Source organism: Schistocerca gregaria, chromosome 2 (assembly GCF_023897955.1).
Source record: "Schistocerca gregaria isolate iqSchGreg1 chromosome 2, iqSchGreg1.2, whole genome shotgun sequence".
In the NCBI taxonomy this organism is placed as follows: Eukaryota; Metazoa; Arthropoda; class Insecta; order Orthoptera; family Acrididae; genus Schistocerca; species Schistocerca gregaria.
The window spans coordinates 997,431,290-997,452,973 of NC_064921.1; the positions used below are offsets into that span (position 1 = coordinate 997,431,290).

Consider the following 21,684-nt stretch of genomic DNA (forward strand, 5'->3'; position numbering starts at 1 on the left):
GGGTTTTCACAAACCACGGGGCAGTGAATCTACGGAACATGCATTACTGGTCCGTGAACAATCCTCGCTGGCTCAGACAGGTAGAGCGACAGCGACCGTGGACTGTAAATATAGGGTGCGGAATCATTGGCGACCACCTCATTGGTCCTCACTTCATTGCAGGGGCCCAAGCAGCTGCAACATACATCGCGTTTCTACAGAATGATCTGCCAACGTTGCTCGAAAATGTCCCACTGGAAACGCGTCGACGTATTTGGTATCAGCATGATGGTGCACCTGCACATTCCGCAATTAACACTAGGCTAACCCTTGGCACGATGTTCGACGGGCGTTTCATAGGACGTGGAGGACGCATAAATTGGCCAACCCGTTCTCCTGATCTTACACCTCTGGACTTCTTTCTGTGGGGTACGTTAAAGGAGAATATGTACCGTGATGTGCCTACAACCCCAGAGCATATGAAACAATGTATTGTGGCAGCCTGCGGCGACATTACACCAGATGTACTGCGGCGTGTACGACATTCATTACGCCAGAGATTGCAATTGTGTGCAGCAAATGATGGCCACCACATTGAACGTCCATTGGCCTGACATGTCGGGACACACTCTATTCCACTCCGTAATTGAAGACGGAAACCACGTGTGTACGTGTACCTCATCCCTCATGGTAATGTACATGTGCGTCAGTGAAAAAGACTAATAAAAATGTGTTAGCATGTTGACGTAATGTGCTGTTCCAGTCTCTTCTGTACCTAAGGTCCATCACCGTTCCCTTTGGATCCCTACGTAATTCGGTGCTCTCCGATACACACGATCGAACAGCGAAGGAGTGGTACTCAAGCGTCAACTTTAGGTTACAATATCTCCAGATGTAATTAACATTTTACAATGCAAACAAACGGCACTGATTACGTATTTGTTTCTGTGTTCAGATGTGCTAACAAAACTAACGGGGTTCCATTTAAAAAACGTAGGTTTGTGTTAAAAAACATACTTCCGTGCATTTTTTATGGTTTTTATTAACCAATTACACTAGCCCCTCTCCTCACGTTCGGTCTGTGGAATCGATTCATCAGTTTTTGATGTGGTTTACGAAATATATCCAGCGGTAATGTTAGGTGACTCACCCTGTATATAATTTCCGCCACACAGTGCAGTATTTACAAAGATAATAATGTAGTATGCGTGTGTGCGTGTGTGTGTGTGTGTGTGTGTGTGTGTGTGTGTGTGTGTGTGTGTGTGTGTGTGTGTGTGTTCATGGGAAAATATCTTCGAAATTTTTTTGAAACAGCGATCTGGCTACCTACATCAAAGTAATGAAAAAGCAGTCTAGACCACGATGGTTATTTTACTCAAAATGATCAAGTTTGATCTAGTGTTAGACCATCTGCAGAATAGCACTGTGAAAGACAGAAAACATGCCATCAGCTGAAGTTGGAGATATCCAGAATAGTCAATAGACCTCTGTCGTTAAATCCGTTTCAGCGACTGAGGTCTACTAACTGTTGTGAACATCGTCAACTTCAGGCGATGGCACGTTTTCTGTCTTTCGCACATGGCCTAAGACTACGTCGAAATTGGTCATTATAAATAAAATAACCATCGCGATTTAGACTGTTTCTTCAACAATTTTATATATCTTCGAAAATGATCCTATTCCTTACAAATAGACTGACTGCCTAATTTGAAACCTAAATACTATGCTAACTAAATACAGAGGTATCTATCTAAGTGTGTAATTTAGAGCAAATATCTTTGAAGGTAACGTTATTTTATGCAATTTGCTTTAAGTTTCAAAGTTATACAATTATTTTTCAAAAATAATACATATCTTCGAATTTAATGCCAGCTGAAATGACGCTTGTATAATTGGAAATCTAATCTATGATTGCCTCATTTTAATACTTCACTGTGAATTGGTAGTGAGGAGCAGGGAGACGTAAAAGGGGAAGTCGTAAGGGGGGAGGTGAGATGGAGTGGGAGAGGCACGGGGTGTGGCTTGTCATGTGATGAAGTCATCGAAAACACTGATGACCTTATGTTACTGATTAATGTTAGCATGTCATGATAAGAATAGCTGGGCATGTGACGTCATGGAGGGGATCATGTGATGTCACATGACCACCTTCATTACCCTAAGCAAATGTTTGAGTGTCGAAGTGGCTCAGAATGCTTATGAATATGCTACTTATTCGTAACATCGGTTGAAGATACTCAAAAGAGTTTTTGGCAGATGATAGCAAGCAAAGGAGACAGTACTTCGCTATGTGGATAATATGTGAAACTTCCTTATCTACAGCGATATCGAGTAGCTACACAGTATAGACCCATCAATAGCTGGTGAAATCCAATTTGTTGATTTTGTAAAATTATATGTCAACAAGTTACACGCTTATTTTTAAGCCGAGAATGAGCTTCTTCATAAGCTATGGGTATTTCAGTTGCTTATGTAGTAATACAATGTTCAAGAATTTTGTTGCAGTTTTAAGTGCATTAGTGTTAGTGAGGTGAATCTTCGCAACCCCTGGTGTGTTTTAGCAAAAGAAGAAAAACTACAATGGTAACAAGAGAAGTGTAGGTGTTACAATGGTAACAAGAGAAGTGTAGGTGTTACAACATCTATCGATTATCTAACTTCTGCTCCTGCTCATCAATCTCCCCTTTCTTCCGTTTACTATCAATCGATATTCAGTAGTCATGAGGCCACTCATTCCATTCAACATGACCTGAGATTGTTCTTCATTTTCACTGAAGATAGCAACGTCATCAGTAACTCTTATACAGGGTGTTACAAAAAGGTACGGCCTAACTTTCAGGAAACATTCCTCACACACAAATACAGAAAAGATGTTATGTGAACATGTGTCCGGAAACGCTTAATTTCCATGTTAGAGCTCATTTTAGTTTCGTCAGTATGTACTGTACTTCCTCAATTCACCGCCAGGTGGCCCAATCGAAGGAAGGTAATGTTGAGTTCATCAACACAGGTTTTCTGTGAACGTTTGGGCAGGCATTGTTGGTGCCCCATGTTCTTCCACCTACGCTCAATGGAGCACGTTATCATGATTTCATACGGGATACTCTACCTCTGCTGCTAGAACATGTGCCTTTACAAGTACGACACAACATGCGGTTCATGCACGATGGGGCTCCTGCACATTTCAGTCGAAGTGTTCGTACGCTTCTCAACAACAGATTCGGTGACCGATGGATTGGTAGAGCCGGACCAATTCCATGGCCTCCACGCTCTCCTGACCTCAACCCTCTTGGCTTTCATTTATGGGGGCATTTTAAAGCTCTTGTCTACGCAACCCTGGTACCAAATGTAGAGACTCTTCGTGCTCGTATTGTGGACGGCTGTGACACAATACGCCATTCTCCAGGGCTGCATCAGCGCATCAGGGATGCCATGCGACGGAGGGTGGATGCGTGTATCCTCGCTAACGGTGAACATTTTGAGCATTTCCTGTAACAAAGTGTTTGAAGTCACGCTGGTACGTTCTGTTGCTGTGTGTTTCCATTCCATGATTAATGTGATTTGAAGAGATGTTATAAAATGAGCTCTAACATGGAAAGTAAGCGTTTCCGGACACATGTCCACATAACATATTTTCTTTCTTTGTGTGTGAGGAATGTTTCCTGAAAGTTTGGCCGTACGTTTTTGTAACACCCTGTAATTGTTATCTTTTCACTCTGAATTTTAAAATCACTCTTTAATCTTCGTTTTATTTCCGTGTTTGCTTGGACACTAAGGGAGAAAAATCGCATCCCTGTCTTACATATTTTTCAATCAGATCGCTTAATTCTTGACAGTTTATCCTTACCGTTCCTTCTTCGTTCTTATACTCATGGTATATTATCCGTATTTCGCTACAGCTTACTCCCATTATTCTGGTAATTTCGAACTACTTGCTCCATTATACATTGTCTAACGCTTTCTCTCGGACGCCGAATCCTATGACTGCATCATGATTTTACTTGTCTTGCTTCTGTTACTCATAGCAGCGTCAGAACTATCATTATGGCCCCTTTCTCTTTCCTAAAGCCAAACTGATCCCATCTAACAGCTCTTCAGTTTTCTTTTCCATTTTTCTGTGTACTATTCTTGCCGCAGTTTGGATGCATGACCTATTAAGCTGACATTTTTGCAAAAGTCTGATGGTATATCTCCAGCTTCATAGATTCCACATAACATTTTGATATTTCTTGATTGCCGGTTCCTCCAGTGACTAAAGAAATTCTAAAGAAATGTTATCTACACTTATGCCTTCTGTGATCTCATGTCTCCCAGTGCTCAGTTAAATTTTATTATACTGAATCGCCTACGTTTTTCATATCGACTCCCATGTTTTCTTCTGTCACATGGTCAGACAAGTTCTTGTCCTCGTCGAGGCCTTCAATGTATTTTTTCCACTTACTTGTTCTCTCTTCTGTGTTTAACAGGAAATTTCTTTAGCGCTCTTTATGTTGTAATCCATGCTTTCATTTCGCCGAAGTTTTTTTTAACTTTTATTGTGTACTGTACTCTTCTGACTTCTTCACATTTTTAAAAACATTTCTCCTCGGCTTCTTTGCTCTTCCTATTTGTTTCTCTCCTAATTAACTTATATTCCTGTAGTGCTGTCTTGTCATGAACATTTTATACATCCTTGTTTCGTCTTTCACTGAAGTATTTCTTCTGTTACCCAAGGCTACTTAGCAGATATCTCCCTTGTGCTTGTACTTGAATGGCCTATTTCTGTGATTGTGTTTTTTAGATATGTCCGTTCTTCTGCAACTGAACTGGATACATTGTGGTATTATCTACAGCCTTAACCGACTTCAAGCACTCGTCATTATTCCTCAGTACTTTAGTATGCCACTGAAATGACTGTTTCCTCTGACCGATTCTCTTTAATTTGAGTCAACTCTGCATAGTTACTTAATTTTGATCACGTCTATATCAGTCCCAGTCAATTAACTCCTCTATCTTGGTGTTCCTCTTTGTTACGAAGTCCAGTGGCAGCTCATATAATGAGAGTTCACTGGAATAAGTGGTGTTCTGCCTAAAAACATACGTATTCTGCACTAAGTAGAGTCAAAACCACGAAGGTACCAGATACTGTGTTCCATTCGTGTTTCTGTCTGTGTGATGCTGGTTATCACGGTACTCCTGCACGTGCTGGAGCAACTGCTCTGCAAAAACGTGTTCCTCTTTTGCGGTCGTGAGTTTGTCGGGGGAGTAGACAAAGGAGAGTTCCAGAGTATCATTTCTACTGGTCAGATTCTGGACTAGAAGTATTCCCAGTGCTTTATCTGGCTAGTACAATGAAGCCTGCGATGCTGGTCCCAGTAACGGTAGCTGGAAGATGGAAAGTGGTCCCATTACGTTGCAAGCTGTACTGCTCACCAGCAGTGCAAGACTGTGTAGCTGTACATCTACATCTAACATCTACATTTATATTCCGAAAGCCACCCAACGGTGTGTGGCGGGGGGCATTTTACGTGACACTGTCATTACCTCCCTTTTCTGTTCCACTCGCGTATGGTTCGCGAGAAGAACGACTGTCGGAAAGCCTCCGAGCGAGCTCGAATCTGTCTAATTTTACATTCGTAATCTCCTCGGGAGGTATAAGTACGGGGAAGCAATATATTCGATACCTCATCCAGAAATGCACCCTCTAGAAACCTGGACAGCAAGCTACACCGCGATGCAGAGGGTCTCTCTTGCAGAGCCTGCCACTTGAGTTTGCTAAACATGTCCGTAACGCTATCACGGTTACCAAATAACCCTGTGACGAAACGCGCCGCTCTTCTTTGGATCATCTCTATCTCGTCCGTCAACTCGATTTGGTACGGATCCCACACTGAAAAGCAATACTCAAGTACAGGTCGAACGAGTGTTTTGTAAGTCACCTCCTTTGTTGATGGACTACATTTTCTAAGGACTCTCCCAATTCATCTCAACCTGGGACCCGCCTTACCAACAATTAATTTTATATGATCATTCCACTTCAAATCGTTCCGCACGCATACTCCCAGATATTTTACAGAAATAACTGCTACCAGTGTTTGTTCCGCTATCATATAATCATACAATAAAGGATCTTTCTTTCTATGTATTCGCAATACATTACATTTGTCTATGTTAAGGGTCAGTTGCCACTCTCTGCAGCAAGTGCCTATCCGCTGCAGATTTTCCTGCATTTCGCTACAATTTTCTAATGCTGCAACTTCTCTGTATACTACAGCATCATCCGCGAAAAGCCGCATGGAACTTCCGACACTGTCTACTGGGTCTTTGATATATATTGTGAAAAGCAATGGTCGCATAACACTACCCTGTGACACGCCAGAGGTTACTTTAACTTCTGTTGACGTCTTTCCACTGACAACAACATGCTGTGTTCTGTTTGCTAAAAACTCTTCAATCCAGCCACACAGCTGCTCTGATATTCCGTAGGCTCTTTGTTTATCAGGCGACAGTGCGGACCTGTAACGAACGCCTTCCGGGAGTCAAGGAGAATGGCATCTACCTGGGATACTGTATCTAATATTTTCTGGGTCTCACGAACAAATAAAACGAGTTGGGTCTCAGACGATCGCTGTTTCCGGAATCCATGTTGATTTCTACAGAGTAGATTCTGGGTTTCCAGAAACGACATCATCATCATCGTCTTCATTTAAGACTGATTATGCCTTTCAGCGTTCAGTCTGGAGCATAGCCCCCTTATAAAATTCCTCCATGACCCCCTATTCAGTGCTAACATTGGTGCCCCTTCTGATCTTAAACTTATTACTTCAAAATCATTCTTAACCGAATCCAGGTACTTTCTCCTTGGTCTGCCCCGACTCCTCCTACCCTCTCCTGCTGAACCCATGAGTCTCTTGGGTAACCTTGCTTCTCCCATGCGTGTAACATGACCCCACCATCTAAACCTGTTCGCCCTGACTGCTACATCTATAGAGTTCATTCCCAGTTTTTCTTTGATTTCCTCATTGTGGACACTCTCCTGCCATTGTTCCCATCTACTAGTACCTGCAATCATCCTAGATACTTTCATGTCCGTAACCTCAACCTTGTTGATAAGGTAACCTGAATCCACCCAGCTTTCGCTCCCATACAACAAAGTTGGTCGAAAGATTGAACGGTGCACAGATAACTTAGTCTTGGTACTGACTTCTTTCTTGCAGAAGAGAGGAGATCGTAGCTGAGCGCTCACTGCATTAGCTTTGCTACACCTCGCTTGCGGTTCTTTCACTATGGTGCCATCCTGTGAGAATATGCATCCTAAGTACTTGAAACCGTCCACCTGTTCTAATTTTGTTTCTCCTATTTGGCACTCAATCCGTTTATACTTCTTTCCCACTGACATTATTTTCATTTTGGAGATGCTAATCTTCAAACTATAGTCCTTACATTTCTGATCTAGCTCTGAAAAATTACTTTTCAAACTTTCAATCGAATCTGCCATCACAACTAAGCTATTCGCATATGCAGGACTGCTTATTTTGTGTTCACATATCTTAATCTCGCCCAGCCAGTCTATTGTTTTCAACATATGATCGATAAATAATATGAACAACAGTGAAGACAGGTTGCAGCCTTGTCTTACCCCTGAAACTACTCTGAACCATGAACTCAATTTACTGTCATCTCTAACTGCTGCCTGACTATCCACGTAAAGACCTTTAATTGCTTGCCAAAGTTTGCCTCCTATTCCATAATCTCGTAGAACAGACAATAACTTGCTTCTAGGAACCCAGTCACATGCCTTTTCTAGATCTATAAAGCATAGATACAATTCCCTGTTCCACTCATAACACTTCTCCATTATTTGCCGTAAGCTAAAGATCTGGTCCTGACAACCTGTAAGAGGTCTAAACCCACACTGATTTTCATCCAATTGGTCCTCAACTAATACTCGCACTTTCCTTTCAACAATACCTGATAAGATTTCAGCCACAATGCTGATTAAAGAGATACCTCTGCAGTTGTTACAATCTTTTCTGTTTCCATGTTTGAAGATTGGTGTGATCCCCCTTGGATGGATCTCACAGCGCTTCGTCTTCATAGCTTCCTGCAGCCTCATCATGAGAAACACCGACTCAAAGGAACGCCATGGCGCTTGTTCGTGACGTCACGCCAGCTAGGCACGGCGAACGCCACGTCTGTTGCAGGCATATTCATAATAGTGGTGTCTCTCTCTCTGACACAGGAAAATGTGAAACTATTGGCGGTGGTTGACCAACACACATGGTTCTGAGAGATTTCTGCAATCAATTAATTGTGCAATTCATTACGCTTCTTAACAAATAGTGTACTCCTGAACTTAAATGTCCACCTGTTTTAAGGATTGACATACAAAAACAACTTCATGGTCCAGCAGCAACAGAATTCGTGCTTCTTTACCTTATTTGTAAATCTGAGGAAGTTACGTTTGTACTGGGCTGCTTTTACAAGAAACTGTGAACATATTGGTGCTCTTCTTTAGGTACCTTAGTTGATTGTGGGATGAATGTTAGTGAAATATCTTGCGATTGTACACGTTGGTGGAACGGGTGGGGGACAGAAGAAGAAGCAAGAGAGAGATACTTGTTTTATCAAATAATTTTTTTATCTTATAAATTTTCTCCTTTCAGTTGCAAGAGGGGAACATCTATCTTTTCTAATGTGCATGTTTAAAAAAGTTTAAGCTCAGCAGTATTTTCGATGTATGAAGCTATTTTGTTTTCTGTTTACAATTCCTTTCGTTGAAAACGAATGTAATCTAATGACTGGCAACAGTTGGACATTTACGCATGTAATTTAGTTCACATTTCCAGTGACGATGTCAAACGAAAATAAATAAATAAATAAAAGAAACGGGTTCATTGTAAGGGGGTTGGGGTAAGTTTAGATAACAAAATGGATCAAGTGAATATAGTTACTTGAATGTAAAATTTCCGAAGCTTGCAATGGGGCAAAGCGTTTTCTCATATTGATCTACGTTTGTTTCGACAGGATTCAGTAATACAGAACTATGATCTTCATTTGTAGCTTTACGATGGTAAGAAAATCTTTCATCTAAATAAAACTGCAGACTCCAAAACAGTACCAAACATTCTGTCCAAAAATAAGAGATTTATAGTGATAAGTAGGCCCAGGCGTTTTTGCCTGCAACAGACCTGGCGCTCGCCGTGCCTAGCTGACGTGACGTCACCAACAAGCGCCGAGGCCTTCCATTGAGTCGGTGTTGGTAAGTCGCTCCTGTGGCGCTTTACCGCTTACTAGAATTATCTGCAAGAACTACACCGTGGTAGACACCAAAAAAATACACATCACCGCCTTGCTGGTTGGTAGTGGGTCTTAGCCGTTTTCGACGTCGGTGAATTCACATGTTCCCGTTGCTGGTTTTCCTTCTTTGTATCGGGGTAGAAGTGGTTCCCTCTGCACTTGTCCATCGAGTTCAGGCGACTGAAAGGTACATCTGCACTGGCCTGAGACAGCTGCAACATCTTCGCTGCTACATTGGCTCAGCGGGCTTTTTGAATGTGTTTGGGCAGCCTCGGGCGGCAACATTTATCGTGTTCAAAAAGTCTTGCACGTTGTTGACAAGTGATCCATGACTGATTTTCACTTTTACAACTATCATTGTTGTTGCTTTCAATCCGAAGATTCACTTCATGCAGCTCTCTATGCTACTCTGTCCTGTGCAAGCCTCTTCATCTCAGAATTACTACAGAGACTTACATTGTTTTGAATCTGCTGACTGATTTTATCTCTCTCTCTCTCTCTCTCTCTCTCTCTCTCTCTCTCTCTACGAGATTTACCTTCAGCACTTCCCTCTAGTACAAATCTGGTGATTACTTGATATCTCGGAATATGTCCTATCAACGGATCCCTTCTTCTGGTCTGGTTGTGCCATAAGTTTCTTTCCCCTCGAATTCTATTAAGTACCTCCTCATTAGTTATGTGATCTACCCATCTGATCTTCAGCATTCCCCTGCAGCACCACATTTCAAAAGTTTCTATTCTCTTCTTGTCTAAACTGGTTGTAGTCCATGTTTCACTTCGAGTCATGACTACATTCCGTACAAATACTTCCCGAAAAGACTTCCTAACACCTGAATCTATTTTTGATGTAAACAAGTTTCTCTTCTTCAAGTATGGTTTTCTTGCCATTGCCAATGTACATTTTATATCTTCTCAGCCGTCATCAGTTACTTTGTTGCCCAAAAAACAATACCCATCTACTACTTGCAGTCTATGGCTTCCTAATCATTCCTTCAGTCTCGCCTGATTTAATACGACTACATTCCTTTATCTTTGTTTTGCTTTCGTTGTTCATCTCATATCCTCCTTTCAAGACCTGTCCATTCCATTGAATTGCTCTTCCAAGGCCTTTCCTGTCTCTGACAGAATTATGATGATATCGGATAGCCTCAAAGTTTTTTATTTCTCCTCCTTGAGTTTTAATTCCTACTATAGGTTTTCTTTGGTTTCGTTTACTGCTTGCTCCGTGTACAGATCTACAACTATCTCCACTATTTCGATGTGCCTGTCTGGTTTTCACCAATCGTTCTTAAATAAACGATCGCAGTCATATGCATTCTGCCCCAACATGCCTCTCCTGTTACTCAATTCTTATTCTCACTGAAACAAGTACCTTCATTGGCAGTGAACGAGGTTATTGACTGACCAGATCACTGTGACGTCTTAAACAGAGTGTCCATTGTACAAAAAAAAAGAAAAAACTTTTGCTACATATTTCAGCCTCAGATGTCACCAATTGTATCGCAACCGGTTTAGCTTTTTCAGTAAGCTATCAACTACATCTGCATCTACATACAAACTCTGGAAACCACCGTCAAATGCATGGTATAGGGTATTTCGCGTTCCAGTAGGTATTACGTCTTCTTCATGTTCCGTTCACGTAAGTAGAAATGGAATAATGATTGTTTAAACGCCTCTTTGCGCACTGTAAGTAATCTAATCTTGCCCTCACTATCCCTGCGGGAGCTATAAGTTGTGGCTTTTAGTATGTTCCTAGTTTCACCAACGAAAGTTGATTATAGCAGACTTCTAATTAGGTTTAACAGGATATTTTGCGACTACCTTCAAGCGTTTTCTCTGATTCTTTCAGCATCTTTGTGACTTCTTCCCGTCTTCCGAACAAAGTTGTGACCATTCGTGATGCCCTTCTTGTATCTGCTCAGTATTCCCCACTAACTGTATTCGGGATGCGTCCCACACACTTGAACAGTAGTCTAGGTCACACAAGTGTCTTGCAGGCAGTCCATTGTAGACTGTATTTGCCAAGTATTTTACCCGTGAACAGCAGTCTGCTACCCAGTTCACCTACCACTGGGGGTACACGATCACTCTATTTCGTATCCGAACAGACTGTTACACCCTGATATTTGTATGAGTTGAACGATTCTACCCATGTCTCAGTGGCATAGTCGTTCGAAATATGTTTCTTTTTTTGCGTTTTGTGACGTGCACAATTTTACATTTTTAAACATTTAAAGCAATTTGCCAATCTTTGCGCCACTTTGTAATCTTACCAAGATCTGCCTGAATATTTATGCAGCTTCTTACAGTGCTTCATAGTGGATAAATGCATCTCCTGCAAAATGTCTGAAGTTGTTAATATTTTCTGCACGGTCATTAACACACATTATGAACAGCGAGGGGAGTTACACAATTCCCCGGCCATACATAAAGTTACTTCTGCTGCTGTGGGTGACCATCTGTCTGACATAACATGCTGTGTCGTCCCTATCAAGAAGTCCTCAACCAGTCACAAATTTCGCTTGACACCCTGTACGATCGTACTATCGATCATAAGTATAGATACGGAACGGAATAAAATATCTTTCGGAAATCACGAAGCTACCTGACTGCCTTGAACAGTGGTTTTTAGGATGTCATGTGAGAAAAAAGAGTTTGGTTTCGCAAAATCGACATTTATTTGAATCCATGCTGGTTGGCTTGGAGAATGTCCTTCTCTTCAAGATATCTAATTATGTTTGAGTTCAGAGTATCTTCTAAGATTTTAAAACAAATAGATGGCAAGTATATTGGATTGTAGTTTTGTGAATTACTTCTGCTAGCTTTGTTGTAGAAGGATGTGACCTGTGCTTTTTTCTAAGTTTTTTGTTCGAGGTAATTAGGTAAATTGTGGTTAACGGAGTGGTATAGAACCTGACAGGGATTCCGTCTGACCTTGGAGGCATATTCTAATCCTCAGATGATAGGAATACGTTGCTTAGAACTGGAAAGGACAGTTGAAGTGTTTGCTGATTAGGTTGTGATTTTCTAGTTTTATTATTATTTACTTGAAATTCTTGAAGGTTTCTTGGTTTTATAACTTTCCTGTTTACATCTTTCAGACACTATTGTATCGTATATGTCTTGTAATTAATTGTAACTCCGTTGTTTTATCTTTCACACATAGAGTTCATGGAGCACAGTCAGTTGGTTTGCAGAAATATAGCAACTAGACACATTTCTTTAATTTCATTCTTCAGGTAATTTTATCAACGCCCAAAATGCACCATTACTATTTTCATAGAAAAAATATACTCTCATTTTCTGATTACGATAAATTTGGATACTAGCGCACTCATTGACTTTGTTTTCTTTTGTGATGCCGAATTCTTTGTTGTATGATGAAGCCATACACATTTTTCGCGAACGCTTACATTTACAGATATGTCACCTTGCCTTCCGTGTTGCGAAACATAATGGTCGCAACGATCTCCGTGGGTATAGGAGAATCCTATCCACACTCAGCTGAACTTTCACAGATCAATGATTTGTAAATTTCAGTTGCGTAGCGGACTGTAACTTAAAATCAAAATTTTACTCTTTTGCGATTTTTAGTCATTTAACAAATGAGATGGTTAACCTAGAGACAAACAGTAAAAGAACTTTCTTTCGCTTTACAGATCAACATGACGGGTCTCCTCGGTGATGAAGAACTAGGCCATTTCTTCAATCTCGTCCTAGAAGACGCCATCCCAACATTACTTGAACTCGCAGAAGATCCTCTTCTAGGAAAAGTGACATGTCTTCTGAAGGAAACTGCTAATGATTTATTTCAGAAGTACGAGATCACGTTGAACCAACTGCTATGCAAAGCTGGTATAACATTGTTTTGTTTAGGTTCCAAATGAGATAAAATGTATGTAAGGGTCTCATACGGTCAATGAATGATATGTAATACAGCCCTTTTTGTTTCCTTTATATTCTTCTTAAAAAAAACACACACCGTTGGAATTAATAAAAGAAGAATGCGGTAAGAAAAGTATGACAGGTTCTAAATAAAAATCAATGATTGTCAGTTGAAATGTATTTATTCTTAATCTCCTATTTTTCTGTAGGATTTCATGTTTTTCCTAAATATTATATTCAATTCAGTTACGAATTACAAAATTAATTACTTAGTTAACAATGAAATCATCATATGATGTTAATGAAAATATTAGAGTTGCTTAATAGAAAAGCACTAGGAGACCACATCATTTATCACGTCATATATCGAGTTATTATAAACACAGGACTCGTAAATTTGTACTTACGGATAAAGGAATCAGTCTGAATTCCATTAGAAAAAGCAGCTGTACAGTACGCTGGAAACATTTCGTGCTTAATGAGATCCACACTAGGTGAAAAAAATAAAATGTACACAAAATTCGCTTCTTATATATAAAATCTTATTTTCCTTTTCGATTGTTTCGAGTATCGAGTTCTATTTCATTTACCAAGAGAACGTGAACAGTTCTATCCCTAATAGTGTTTAGCACAAAAAGGTACAACGTAATCGTCTTTCACGTCATTTTTCCTTGTCCAAATTTCTGGAAGACCTGCAAATTACTGTACCTGCGATCTAAGTTGTCATTCGGCGTGAAGGTCGATGGGGACGACCGTAGAGGCATTTATGCTCTTTTTATTTATTTAGCCATCCGTCGACGTTTTAAAATGTATGGATGTTGTCGCTCCCATCGGCCACAGCGCCGAGTGTCAACTAAATTTACGCATATCATATCCACCTACGCCTAACTTAACCCATTCCTTCTCCAGTCACATTTAGCTTCAGATGTGACAATACACTGCTGCCAATTTAAAACTTCAGCTCCAGGAACAATAGCCAATAAATAAATTTTGCTTCTTGTTAATATTGTTGCATGCCAAACTTGTGCAAGGCAGCGAACGGTTAAAATTTTAGAAGTCCCAGAACGAAGCTACTAGCCTACATTGTGACTGTGTTGACACGAGTCGAACGAGGAGGAAACAGAATGAGATTTTCACTCTGCAGCGAGGTGTGCGCTGATATGAAACTTCCTGGCAGATTAAAACTATGTGCCCGGCCGAGACTCGAACTCGGGACCCTTGCCTTTCACGGGCAAGAGCTCTACCAACTTTTTTTTCCCGTTGCATCTGCTCGGTGCGGACGGCGTAAGACATCCGTTTAAGATCGTTGATGATCGATTAACTCAGTTTTTTTTCGTTACAGAGGGCACGTAGCCCTCTGACCGAACACGCTGAGCTACCGGGCCGGCACCACCTGAGCTACACAAGCACGTCTCAAGCCTCATCCTCACAGCTTTACTTCTGGCAGTACCTCGTCTTCTACGTTCCAAACTTAACAGAAGCTCTTCTGCGAACCTTGGCAGAACTAGCACTCCTGAAAATATTGCGGAGACATGTCTTAGTCACAATCTGGGGGATATTTCCAGAATGAGATTTTCACTCTGCAGCGGAGTGTGCGCTGATATAAAACTTCCTGGCAGATTAAAACTGTGTGCCAGTCCGGGACTCGAAACTCGGGACCTTTGCCTTTCACGCGCAAGTGCTCCACTTTTTCTTTTTTTGTTTTTTTTTTGTTTTTTGTTTTTTTCATCTTTTTTTATCTTTTTGACATTTTCTGTGCTTTTTGAAACCCCTTTATTAAAATGGAACTTAAAAAAAACCAAGTGCCGCCGACACTTTTCATCCTATAACAAAAAAAGTCTGGTCCTGACTAAAACTACCCCAGAGAGCTGCCTATATACCAGGGCAAATATAGGAAATCAAGGTTAGGGCTATCCTTACAAACAAAACAAAATCTTCCTTTTTCTGAATTTTATTTTTATTTTTATTGTTGTTATGTTATTATTATTTTTTTTTGTTTAGCTTTGTTGTGTAATTGATCAGAGGCCTTCTGCGCCCCGCTGTTAATATGTTGAGTCACGTCTTCTCGAAATTGATGTGTTCTGTTCAATTGTTCAGAAATGTTCATTGGTTCAAACAGGAAACGTTCTTCTCTCTTGGCTTAACACATTCCAGCTGCGAGGCGGGTCGTGGAAAGCACTCCCAAAGGAAGTTCTAGAAAAATTGTCTGTATTTTGGGTGACGGACAACGACATAATGACGGTCATTGAGGTATGTCCAAAAATCGAGCACAGAGTCTACAGTTTGTCCAAATAGGTAGTGAATGGCATGTCCGCGAATCCAATTCACAGCATTGGTCTTTGTCCGAGGAAAATATTCACGATCCGGAAATAATAATGAAAGGGGAGTAATCCGATCCGGAATGTCCCGCGTTAGAAAAGCGACAATAAGACGAATCAAGTGCCAAACCTCCGCCGCCGGTCCTCAAACAAACCGATGTTCATCATTGTCTGGCACTCCACACGTGGAACAGAGAGGTGGTTGGGCGAGGTGGATACGATGAAGGCGCGATTGATTGATTTGCTTACCATTGACAGTTAGGTACCAGACAGATTGAACATTCGTGTCAAGGTAACGGGCGAAAACCGCGCGCCATACATGACGCCAGTCAACCTGGGGATACTTTTGTTCAATCGGGTTAGGTGGACGACCTAATTGGAGGACATTGTATACTGCCTTTGTCTTGAGTAAAAGCTGTCTTGGTAAGGTGAGGCGTAGATAACTGAGTTCATGAAAGAAGTATCGTATATGGTGGAACTGGGCCGGAACGTCCGAGATCATCACTGGGGCTGACAGTGAGACCGGCGTATATGCCGTCAGGAGGAGACCAGTGAGGCTCGTTGGGCATCGTGTCCATACCGTCATCTGGGAGCTGACAAATAGGGCGCGAGCTCTATCCGGCACGTGAAACAGACCTGTCCCACCTCGTTCACGGGAAAGAGTAAGGGTTGCATAGTTAACTTTGAGCAACAGCCCAGAGCTGACGAAAGATGCCATCGCTGCCAACATGCGACGTGCCACAGTAAGCGGGAAAGGTAGAACTTGTGCTACATGGGGAACTAGGGATGCGATATATATATTGACATGTCGAGCTCGTTGGAGAATATCTAGGGATCGAAGGCGATGGTCCATAAGACCTGCTCTGATCATTAAAAGGAGGCGTCGGCAGTTGATGGCGGCTGAACGCCGGAGATCAGATTAAAAGTCTATTCCCAAACAGCGAATGGTATCAACGGTGGTGGAGGTGTAACACACTCCACAGGGAGTCCCGTGCCAATGAACATAACTTGTGACTTACTTATGTTTAAAGAGCTACCCGACGCCTCACCATAAGTCGCTACCCACGTCAAAACAGCTCGAACCTCGTCGGCATTACGTAAACAGATGACTACATCGTCAGCATAGGCCGTGCAACAGAATCGGTATCGATCTATGGACAACCCTACCAAACGTTGTCTGAGTCCACATAGCAAGGATTCCAAGGAAAAGGGCAACCTTGACGTAGGGATCGACCTATTTTAATCGGACGAGTGAGTCTGCCATTGTACATAATCCTGGAAGAGGCACCCCGCAGAAGGCGCATCACTACCGTGATAACGGCGACTGGGAAACCCATATGGTGGAGAACGGCCGTAAGGAACGAATGGTCAACCCTATCAAAAGCTTGACTAAAGTCCAAAGACGCAAGTGCCCCAGAGACGCGTTGTGCCTGGGTAACGGCGATCATATCCCTGTAGCGGCATAAAGCCGTGCGGATATTATTATCCCCTCCCAAAGATGCTTGGTCTGGCGACACAACATATCGGGCAACGGTTTTAAGTCGTGCCGCCAAAAGGCGAGTGAAGATTTTCATATCATTGTTAAGGAGGGTGAGGGGCCGATAATCACTGATATTGTTGCCACCATGCGGTTTATGTACAGGAATAATAATTCCTTCCATGAAAGCGTCTGGCACAGGTACTTCCGGAGACATCAGTTCCCGACAGATGGAGGTGAAGGTGGACTCTAACAAATCACGGAAGGTGCGATAAAATTCGAGGGGAAGACCGTCGGGTCCTGGGGAGCGATTGATGGGTCCTGCTCGGATCGCATCGCGGACTTCATCATCAGTCACCTCTGACACCAAGTCAATCGCCGCATCTCCTGGGAGACTACCGAAGTTGAGCTGTGAGACTTCCTCGATCAACTCTGGGGAATGTGGAATTGCGGCGTAGAGCTGCTGGTAGTTGGCGTGAAGCACATTCCCTATTGCAGATTGGGTTACGTAGCGACGCCGTTCTTGGTCTATTAGGACGGGAATAAATTTTCGGCGTCGATGTTGGCGTTCTTGGATGATATGGTACATAGATGGATGTTCATGAGGCATGCGATCAGCAGTACGAGATCGTACTATCGCTCCTTCCAAATGCCTTCGCATGAGATTGGAGATTTGGGCCTTAGCATGGTTCATCCTTGTATGGCGCTCAGGGGAGGCTGGCATCGTGGGGCATTCTCGTAGGATCCTGTAGTAAAAGTCCATAGTGCTCTTCCTTCAGGCGACAACATCTTTGCCATACCGGATCAAAGTTTTTCGAGAGCAGGTTTTGCACACTGGATCCACCAGGATATGGTAGACGCCGTAAAGCCATGTGATGGTGAAAAATCGGCGACATGCACTTAATGAAAAAGCGCAATTTCAATGTCCGCATCATAAATAGTATCGTGGAGCAGCGCTAGCTTGTGGGGCGCACGAATGGTCGCGAGGTTAATCGTTGCGACACGATAATGCTGGTGTTGGAGTCCCACAGGCACAGGTGGGGCTGCTTCTTCAAGAGCGAGAGGTCGTCGATCTTGCCGGTCCGCTGAAAAGGTTGCTATTGTGGATAGTTTGCGGGCGCGGGCGCGGGCGCAACCGATGGGGGCGCCCCATCATCAGCACCGTCCACCCCAGTCCCTTCGATCTCCACGTCGTCTGCCCAGGAGACTGATACTGCGGTAGGGTACCGACTGTACATCATCCATGTGGAGAGGAGACGTAGTTTTCGGCTCAGCATATAGACTTTCTTCAACGTCGACTTGTGGGGGCGACGGCGCCAGTAAGGAGGGGTGATCGTTGCCAGTGGTCGCCTGTGGCGGGTCTTTCGCATCAGACTTTTGGACATCATAGAGCGGTTTGTCGTCCATCTTCGGTTCTGCATCTCTGGCATCCATCCGTAGAATGGATTCATCAGGGGGTGTATGGCTACGTTTCTTTCTCTTTCGTGTCGACCCTTGTTTTCGAACAGGTCGTTCTGAGTCTGATTGCGGGTGGCTTTCGTCTGACTCCGGACCAGTCTGAAGGAAAGCAGAAGTAGGTACCACTCCAGGATCAACGTCCATCTCATTAGGATTTTCAGTCACAGTGCTGCGATGGTGTGGCAGGTCAGGATCTGGCGTCTGTGGCACCTCAGAAGGAATCTCAGTAGCGGTTGCATCTGCCTGATCATACGACGTCAACAGAGCAGGAAGACCCTGTGTAGAGGCGCTACCTTCCTGGGCAACTTTGGTATATGTGACAGGGATCTGAGTGGTCACCGCTGGGGACGCTTCCTCGCCGACCGGCGTCTGGATCAGGCGGCGTCGCACAACCCGCACATGTTCGGGGTTGGCCGTCGTACATGACAATGGCTCACACACCGCCAGTTGTCAGGTATGATGGTATATGTTTTTTCAGTTCAATTTTTACCTGACGCACACCATTAAGGACATGGTAGGTCGTGAAGGTTTGCCATTTTTCCTCTACGTAACCGATGACGTTACCGTATGGTTGTAACGCAGAGACAACTACGTCCTTCGGCACTTCAAATGGTAGTTCAAACACCCTAATCGTGCGTTGACCGTACTCTGCGAGTTCAAGTGTTACTGCTCCGACGTGACCAACAGAGTATTTGAACTTAAGTCCATTGGTATGGCGGCGAATAACGTCTTCACACACTTCGGTGTTTGTCATTTTAATATGAACGACACTACTCGTGATCGAAAAATGGATTCCGATAACGTGGTTAGGATCTAAAGGGACGTCTTCACGTAGGAACGTTTCAACTTTATGTGCACGAGGTAGCGCATGTTCAGCTGGGAAGGAAACTTTAAGGGTCGCACGGCGGTAAGCGCATCGGAAGTAAACAAACCTGCAGCGGAGCACGGGGCCGGCGCGCGGGGCCGTCCGCACGCTGCCAAGGCTGAGAGCCGATTGAACTGAGCTGTGGCCAATATCCTTACTTTCAGGAGTGCTAGTTCTGCAAGGTTAGCAGAAGAGCTTCTGTTAAGTTTGGAAGGTAGGAGACGACGTACTGGCAGAAGTAAAGCTGTGAGGAGGGGGCGTGAGTCGTGCTTGGGTAGGTCAGTTGGTAGAGCACTTGCCGTGAAACGCATAGGTCCCGAGTTCGAGTCTCGGCCTGGCACACAGTTTCACCATCGAGAGTGGGTCAGAGAAAAACACAACATCGGCCCTTCTGTCAAGGCAGACAGTGGACCTCAGCAGTTGTTTACGAACTGAATGTCAATGACAAAGAAACATGTGTTACATGTTGCCGTTGGTTTCAGCAGTTTAGTTCTCAGAGTCCAGCAATTTTGCTGTAAACGTGGTTCAATGATGAGGTGTGGTTCCAACTCTCTGGTTACGTAAACGCTCAGAATACACGTTTTTGGAGTAATGAAAATCCACATACACTGGCCGAGCACCCCTTGTATTAACAAAAGATCGGCGTGTTGAGTGCCAAATTACAGACACATCATCGGACCAATCTTTTTTCAAGTCTACTGTGACAAATGCAGTTTACATCGAAATGTTTCAGGAATTTACGAACCAGTTGGACGATGAAGAACTTACCCTCGGCTCATACCAACAAGGTAGCGCCACATGCCACACGCCTCGACTGACCATGGCTGATGTCGAATCATTTTTCCCCGGCAGAGTGATTTCGCATTAACTGTGGCCCCAAGGTCACCTCATTTAACGCTGCTGACTGCTTCCTCTGGGATGATCTAAATGGCAAGATCTACACACAACTTGGAAGATTTACGAGAGAACATAGTCCGTGAAATCCAGGCAGTGACACCAAAGGTTGTGGCAGCAACATTAGAGAATCTGCAGCGGCGTCTTCAAATATGTTTACAAGTCGAGGGCGGTCACTTCCAGCACCTTTTGTGATTCACTTTTATTTCCCCATGAACAACGTGTGACATGTTCATTTCATTTTCTGATTTTTATGCAAAGCCTTTAAGTCTAATTTAAACAAATCTTTGTTTGTGGGGCCTCTTTCGAGTGGGAAACCCTGTATAACAAACTCGTTAAGCAAGCACGGAAGAGTAAGAATCGCTGACACCTTCGTAATAGAAGACCTATGCAGCAATGACAGTGACGTCGGGTAAATACACTAATGGCCATTAAAACTGCTACACCACGAAGATGACGTGCTATAGACGCGAAATTTAACCGACACGAAGATGCTCTGATATGCAAATGATTAGCTTTTCAGAGCATTCACACAAGGGTGGCGCCGGTGGCGACACCTACAACGTGCTGAAAGTTTCCAACCGATTTCTCATACAGAAACAGCAGTTGACCGGCGTTGCCTGGTGAAACGTTGTTGTCCTGCCTCGCGTAAGGAGGAGAAATGCGTACCATAACGTTTCCGACTTTTATCAAGGTCAGATTGTAGCCTATCGCGATTGCGGATTATCGTATCGCGACATTGCTGCTCGCGTTGATCCAGATCCAATGACTGTTAGCAAAATATGGAATCGGTGGGTTCAGGAGGGTAATACGGAACGCTGTGCTGGATCCCATCGGCCTCGTATCACTAGTAGTCGAGATGACAGGCATCTTATCCGCATGGCTGTAACGGATCGTGCAGCTACGTTTCGATTCCTGAGTCAACAGATGGGGACGTTTGCAAGACAACAACCATCTGCACGAACAGTTCGACGACGTTTGCAGCAGCATGAACTATTAGCTCGGAGACCATGGCTGCGGTTACCCTTGACGCTGCTTCACAGACAGGAGCGCCTGCGATGGTGTACTCAAACGATGAACCTGGGTGCACGAATGGCAAAACGTCAGGTTCCGTTTACAGCATCATGATGGTCACATCCGTGTTTGGCGACATGGCAATGAACGCACATTGGAAGCGTGTATTCGTCATCGCCATACTGGCGTATCACCCGGCGTGATGGTATGGGGTGCCATTGGTTACACGTCTCGGTCACCTCTTGTTCGCACTGACGGAACTTTGAACAGTGAACGTTACATTTCATATGTGTTACGACCCGTGGCTCTACCCTTCATTCGATCCCTGCGAAACCCTACATTTCAGCAGGATAATGCACAACCGCATGTTTCAGGTCCTGTACGGGCATTTCTGGATACAGAAAATGTTCGACTGCTGCTCTAGCCTGTACATTCTCCAGATATCTCACCAAATGAAAACGTCTGGTCAATGGTGGCCGAGCAACGGGCACGTCACAATATGCCAGTCACTACTC

The 21,684-nt window shown here is 43.4% G+C and overlaps 1 protein-coding gene across 1 annotated transcript in view; it reads left to right on the top strand.

The window, feature by feature from the left end:
• The window catches only part of LOC126335499 (uncharacterized), a 116,852-nt gene extending 103,529 nt beyond the window's left edge, over positions 1-13,323 (top strand). Inside the window, exon 6 of the mRNA XM_049998837.1 lies at positions 12,918-13,323. Within this exon, the coding sequence (XP_049854794.1) occupies positions 12,918-13,145 (228 nt within the window). The 3' untranslated portion in view covers positions 13,146-13,323. The remainder of the gene's footprint in view (positions 1-12,917) is intronic.
• The last annotated feature ends 8,361 nt before the right edge of the window (positions 13,324-21,684 follow it).